The sequence below is a fragment of the Petromyzon marinus genome, chromosome 8 (genome assembly GCF_048934315.1).
Source record: "Petromyzon marinus isolate PM22_M1 ecotype Great Lakes invasive population chromosome 8, UKy_Petmar_22M1.pri1.0, whole genome shotgun sequence".
Lineage (NCBI taxonomy): Eukaryota > Metazoa > Chordata > Hyperoartia > Petromyzontiformes > Petromyzontidae > Petromyzon > Petromyzon marinus.
In genome coordinates this window covers 18,636,478-18,643,458 of record NC_133674.1, presented here as the reverse complement: position 1 = coordinate 18,643,458, position 6,981 = coordinate 18,636,478, and the positions used below count along the sequence as shown (strand labels likewise).

General features: G+C 43.4%; 1 protein-coding gene across 1 annotated transcript; it reads right to left on the bottom strand.

Moving 5' to 3' along the window:
• Positions 1 to 2,161: 2,161 nt before the first annotated feature.
• On the bottom strand, positions 2,162 to 6,953 carry LOC116940332 (CDGSH iron-sulfur domain-containing protein 1-like). The gene is made up of 3 exons (XM_032950018.2): positions 6,835 to 6,953; positions 5,408 to 5,637; positions 2,162 to 2,986 (listed from the first exon to the last, which is right to left on the bottom strand). The coding sequence occupies exons 1-3, from the start codon at positions 6,848 to 6,850 to the stop codon at positions 2,891 to 2,893; spliced, it is 342 nt and encodes a 113-aa protein (XP_032805909.2). The 5' UTR covers positions 6,851 to 6,953; the 3' UTR covers positions 2,162 to 2,890.
• Between the last annotated feature and the right edge of the window lie 28 nt (positions 6,954 to 6,981).

Here is a 6,981-nt window from a genome sequence, read left to right as displayed (position 1 = left end):
TAATAAACTCACATAATTAAAACATAATTATATTGAAAAGGTTAATCATGTGAGCAATGGCCCATTTTGAGATGCGCAATGTACCATTACATCGCCATTCCTTCCTGACAGAATCATCTCCTGGTTCCATAAATTAAACTGGTTGCATAAATTATTTTCTATATCTGGTCCATGGGCCAAATTCAACTCACAAGCTCATTTAATCAAGACTCGCTGACTCAAATCTACTAATGAAAACAGCCCTCTAAAGTTTTTCTGTTTAGTTAATAAATTAACTGGCAGAATGTAAGATTTCTAGTCGTGGCACATGGGGGTTGAAGTCTGTAGAGTGACCGTAATGAATATTCAGCACAGCCACCTGAGCTCCGCAATATCTGATTTTACCTCTATATCCTTCATCCCACTCTTACGAATGCATCTCGCGCATATCGCTTTTCTAACCTGATATTTCTGATGGGCACAATTAAAAATTATACCACGCAAAAATGCAGCTGCATCTTAAGCCACGGTTCAAATAGTAGGACACGCATGTCAAGGGATAACACCAAACAGCGAGAGATATCGAGTGACAAAATAAATGAGGGGTCAATCGGAGGCAGGATTCAAAAGACTTGAGCCTGGACTTGAGCAGGGGTAGAGAATAAGAATCGCAGATTGATAAGGGGGCATTCGAGACGATGTGGACAATGATCGAGAGGCAGCCAAGGAGTAAAAATTACTATTCAGTGCATGTAGAAATTAGTTCACACCGTACATAGCCAACCGCGCTAATCGGAGGTGCGGGGAAGGATAACAAAACTAAAGACCCAAGGCAGTTCTCAAGACATAGATAACCCCTACCTATAATCCACATACGTATGCATTACTGCAGGTGGCATGGCTGCTATTTTCCAATATTGGGATGCAAACGTTATCAGCCTCAGGGTATATTCTAGGCTTAAGTCCCCTGACCAGTTTGATCCAGCATGTTCCTTTTCATTCAGCACGTGGACCCTCTGTTCTTCAAGTTATCCAACGGTACATTCTTTTTTAACCTCTTGACCCTTTCCCCATCCTTCCGAGCTTCCATCAGCAAGCCTTCTCCTCTGACAATATACCCCATTTATATCTCGTCATGAAAAATAGTGGCAAGTGCACCCTCATATACCCAAGATAGAAAATGCGTTTATTGACTTAGATTTGGCCATACCTGTTGGGATACAAATGGAGTCCCATTTCAGTCATTCCTTTTTGCAGCCACCGTCATACACACTAGGCATGCACTCAGATCATTCATTTACGTTCTGCCCATAGACCGGTCAGAGACACAATTATCTCCTCCATGTGCCTGTCTTGTGCTGCTCACATCTGTCCACGAGCCCTTCCTGTCTTTTTCATCGCCGCTCGTTTTCTTCCTCACGGTCTTTTCCCAAATAATCCTCCATCGATCAGCTCCTTCAGCTCATTCCCTCACACGACATGCCCAATTCAGATGTTCCTCTTTTCATCGATTCAAAATCTTACACTATGGATCATTCATTGAATCGTGCGTGCAAATACGATTTAAGAAAATACACCAACAATTATCTTTACTACTCTTCAATGTAGATGCCCATAAATAAATCCACAGATCTTCATATTATCCGCATTAATAGCGAATATCAGGATTTGTAACTATAACTGGTGGCAATGTCACATCGTCAAGATTATCAACATTAACTGAGTAAATCAGTGGCCCATACTTTGTGCACTGCACTCTGAACCAGTAAAGCCAAGTTCATTCTAACAGCTAACATCGCTCAGCTCCTATAAGCACGGTAGGCTACGTACGGTGCAAAAGAAGTTCAACGAACAATACAATCGGTGATGAGTGATATCTGTACACAAGCCCTTCCCCCAACCTTTCGCCAAACTTGCGCTCACCAGAAAAAAGTTAGGTAAAATAACCCATCCGTTACCGACACAGCGTGGGGAAGGAGTTTATCCAGCGGTCGCTCAGTAAAACTGCTGGAAATTATGACTACACTATACACACAAACACAATAAATATCACGAGCGACAATCTATCCGCTGCTGGCTAAAGGCTTCAAGCTATCAGTAAGTAGCCCTCAATGGAGCTGAATTTAGCAGTTTCCCCCTGAGAAGCAAAAATAAAAAAACAGAACATGTTTTGAAAACCCCATTGCGATGCATTTTTTTTATTATTAATAATCAACACAGAGCATTGCAATTCAATCGAAAATACCCTTATACATTTACATATCTACCAGAAAGCGTTTTTGAGGTCATGGATTAAATTTCGATTTAAAGTTTATTTTTGCTCTGCAGCAATTACAAGTTAAGGCTATGTGACTTGTAATTTCAAATCAATTTAGTGCATTCCCACAAAAAAAATGAATGGCATTTGAAACATGAAATGCTTGCCTTCGTTTTGCCACAGGTTATTTTTGCACAGCCTGTTCCAGAAAACGGGATGATAAAATATAATTGTATTCTGTTAATTTCACATATTCGGAATTGCACATATCAGTGATGATTTTGTTTCCGCCAAGAATATTTTTTTTCCAAAAATAGCTGGTTTCTGTCTAAAAGGCAATCATGTTACTGAAGGCAGGATTAAGTCCTATACGTATATATGTGCACTTGGAAATGCAACAATAAATGAATTCTGTATACGTATAAAGAATTATCTTTAATATTCCTCTTTCACCATCCTGTCCACACCTTGTACGCAACACATACAGTATATTTAATTGGCAGATAAAATAATCAGTGGCAGCACCTTTTAAACACCAAATATCTGACATTCAACCCAAAAAATGTTTATTACACCAAAATAAACCCAGATGAATAACCAAACTCTTCCCAGGGTGGACCACTCGTGCCCAGCTGCAGTGGATCTTGGGACGTCTCATTCAGAGCTCTTCTTGTTGTTGATGATGAGCGGTCCGACGTTGTCTCCCGTCGTCTCATTGTGCTTGGCGTGCGCGCCGTCACAGTACGGGAACTGGGATGTCGGTAGGCAAGCACAAGCGCGCGCACACACGCACACATCACTTCTATCCATTACAGTGAGCATCAATGAGCTTACGTTGCAATATAACTTCACGCTTTATCTTCATCGAATTACTTAATTGTGGAAAAAAAAAAAACAGAGAGCGATGTCGCCGCACCACTGGCAAACTCATGCTCATTTGCAGGTTAGAACCCGATACAAATTTAGAACGTCAAAAGTTGCCTCTCGGGGTCCCCCCCTTGGCTCTACTGCAGCAGCGCAGTGTAATGGTTTTGAGATGAATTGTGGTGTAAAGTGGCGTGTGTTTCTCTGAGGCACGAAAATGCTGCCTGAATGCTAAATCCATCTTCCTTGTCAATGAACCCCTAGATGAAGGCCTCCAAACACCACGTGGGTCATGGAAGTTGTCTCAACGTGCTTCCCCATATGAGTCAGTACAAGTTGGTGGAGGGAGGGGCCCCACAACAGATGCAGTTATCACCTGCCACTGATGCTCGCTCTGGCTGTCAAATGAACTTTGGTCACTGGTTTCATAATCTAAGTGGTTACCACTTAGCTGAGTTGAAACAGCATCTGTCTCCATTATAAGTAACTTAATTTGTCTATCTGTTATTCAGTATTTCAGTTACTGAACTTATAAGAGTATTTTTTTCTTGCAGAGCAAGGGCTTAACATGACCATAAAGAACCAATGAGCTATTGTATAAACTACAAACTACGTAAATCTATGACCTTTTATCGAGAGCAAAACAATCTGATAGTGAACATGCACCATGGCAAATCTAACGGCATTTTTAAATTTTCAAGTTCCTAGATGTTTTGTGTTGAGAGTTTGACATTTTTTGTAAAATGGCAAAAAAAATGAGTACCTTCACAATTGATGGTCTAAGCATATTGAGGCTTCAAGTCACTCATGCAATGTTGCTTTATTAAGAATTTTAGTTTCAACAAAGATTAACCGTCTATAAAACGGTTTATTACTGGTTTGTATTTGCTATAAGAATAGCCAATTTCCATCTCGCCAACACCACAACTCCCACGTTTTTAAAATGTACACTTAAATACTTCAATATGCTCCATCATGGCTGAGACACTGAGGGACGCATATGTAATGTTTAAAAAAAACTCGGCAAAGCAAAAACAGAAGCCATGGTTTTGCAATATACAACAGCAGAGTTTGGCATCTCTCCCACTTAGTCAAGGCCAAATCTGACAAATGCTACCGACAGGACCTATCACGTGTTTCAAATTTTCCTATTACAAGCAGAATAATTAGGCCGACACCACTATTTTCCGAAAATTCCATTATATACCTGGAAACGAAAAATCATGATAAGGTGCATCTATAGTGTGAGTCACCCATGCAAAATATACACAGAAAGTATTTGTATAGGTTGTTTGAGACAAAGCCAATAGTGTCCAAGGGCTTTAACGCTTGAATGTTCAGACAGGCATTACAATGGTTATTGGGGCAACAGAAGTCAAAATCAACCGCAGGCGTATGTGTTGGCAGACGTCGAATATTCTTTAGTTGGCTGTGAACTCTGCGGTTTTATCCACACACTTCATAAATCAATGTTATGATGTATTACTGTATTCCATAGGGAAGGTGGGAAAGCAGTAGCAGGGTGGTCAGCGCACTGTGCTATGAACTGGAAAACCTGATTTTGCTTTCCGGCCATGGCTAAACTCAGTGATGAGTCAGATCTGAACTGATATTGACCCACTTCACCAGTTCCCGCAATTTACCAGAGTGAAGTATGGTAAAAAAAGAAACCTCAACGATCGACATGTCACAGGGAGGTCTTCACCTGGCAATGTATTGACAAAGAGATGCCAATTAGTATTCATGTATAAAGCAGGTCGGGGTAAAGCTATGAAACATGTGCTTTGCTCATGCTACGACTTGCACAAGAGCCTCCGCCACTACAGGGAGAACTAGGGAGTTCTCACACTTTATCCTGTTTGATCGGTGGAGGTGGAGGGGAGATTTAAAAAAAAAAGACGTGTTTGCTGTTTCAACGACGGCATCAGGAGATCAAATATAACCCGCCACGCTCGGAGTTAAAATCCAGCGTGCTAACCATGATACCACGGCATGTCCTCTTGTGACCCCTACGTGTCCTCTGTTAACAGTTACTCATTCCTCGGCCCTTGCACGCCCCTGCCATCTCCAAGTAACTCAAATTTTGTTCCCGCTTTTGACACTATGTAAAGCGCCTTGAACTAAGGCGCTCTGTAAATAAAAGATAAGATATAGGCCACAAACACTACAGGCCACAGACAATGCTTATACACTTATACACGAACGAGGTGTAAAAGTATGTGGCCCGCGCAGAAAACAATAACTGTGGGCACACACACCCGTGTCATGTACGCATGTCGAGTGCGGAATACATGTCGAGCAATTTGCCTTTTTGGAGCGCCAGCAGCGGCAGAAGGCAGCCTTCTCGCCGAGGTCTTCCACATCAATGGCGTGAACCACCTTGGGGTTGTCCTTGTCCAGTCCCGGGTTCGCCTGGCACTCCTTGCCAGAGCAGCAGCCACCTGACTTTGCGTGGCAACACTTGTAGCACTTATAGCCCAGGTAGCCGATGAGCGCCACGCCACCCGTCACTCCAAGAACCTTGGCCCAGTTCCAATCTGAAATCGTTTTGATTTGCAAAGGACGTACGAGTGAGACCAGTTGTGGATTCCCGCCCCCACGCCCCCCACATCATTATTAGCGATTGGGATTGTCCACGAAGGCGCGTGAGCTGAACACATTTCCTCGTGTGCAGTGCCAAAAACACTACACATTGACAAGATGAATCACGATATAAGCGACTAAAGAGCAGTGATATATCAGTTCATGTGCAGGAGATGGTGTGACACAGCGGGATCAATTGACGCAAACAGCGTGGAAAGAACGTCATCCAAATGTGATGTAGATAACTAATGACCGATAATGATGCGCTGGATGACAAAATTAAGATAATGCTAGGGTATGACAATGTGTTCTGGAGCTAAATGCAAGTGTCGAGGTCCGCTAGCCACGAGATTGCTTCAGGAGAGTTTGTGTAGTTGTGCTATTACTCCTCCGTAGAAGGAGCGCAGACTATAGTGGTTTATTACTCCATGGTACACAGTCGTTACATGGTTAGAATCGCACAATAGCTAGTTGTTAATGTCCTATTCATTAAGGAGATGTGCCTGTAGATGTTCTGATGCGGTTGATGGTTCCACCACCGGTGTCTTCGAGAAATGTCAAAGCCAGGATGACAGGCATTTGGGTATCGAATTAGGTGGTTTATTATGGGCGTCACAATTGTTCCACTCTCTTCGCCAGCACACTTGCGGGTCTGGGTGAGTCTAGGATGATGACAACGCAAACCCAGAATGGTTTCATAATTATGCCGATGAACGAATCTAATCAACAATGACTGCGGCAAAGGATGGTAATGATGGTGGTTGATGATAATGATTGATACATTTGATTTTTAAATCATTATCGTGTGTTTATTACAAGCAGGCTGTGCAGGCATCGACAATCAACTATTCGTCCCAAGCAACGTATGCTAACTGCGATCAATCGGGCGCGAACCGATGTCCATCCATGAGCGCGCACACAAAATCCGGCAACGCTTCCAGACAAGACCGTGGTCGCAATCCAGGCCTAGAGCGAGGCGCGGTCAACGGGACCGCGCACAAGCTGTTTTTTTACTTTGACTAAAATAACTTCCAGTTAAAAACACCCGCGCACACACACACATGGGCAAGCGATAAAGCTTCGCTGACACCTGGGGGGGGGGGGTAGGCGCGCACGTAAAGAAAGCAGGTAAAGGATGAGGCGAGCGATACCTTTCAACACATCCATGTCGGCGCACGGGTCGAACACGTGTGTACTTGGGTCAAGGGCGAGAGGCGGTTCCGGGCCACGTGACCAGGCGGTTTACTCGGTTGCCGTGGCGACGCGATTACCGTGGCGACGCGGTTGCCGTAGCGACG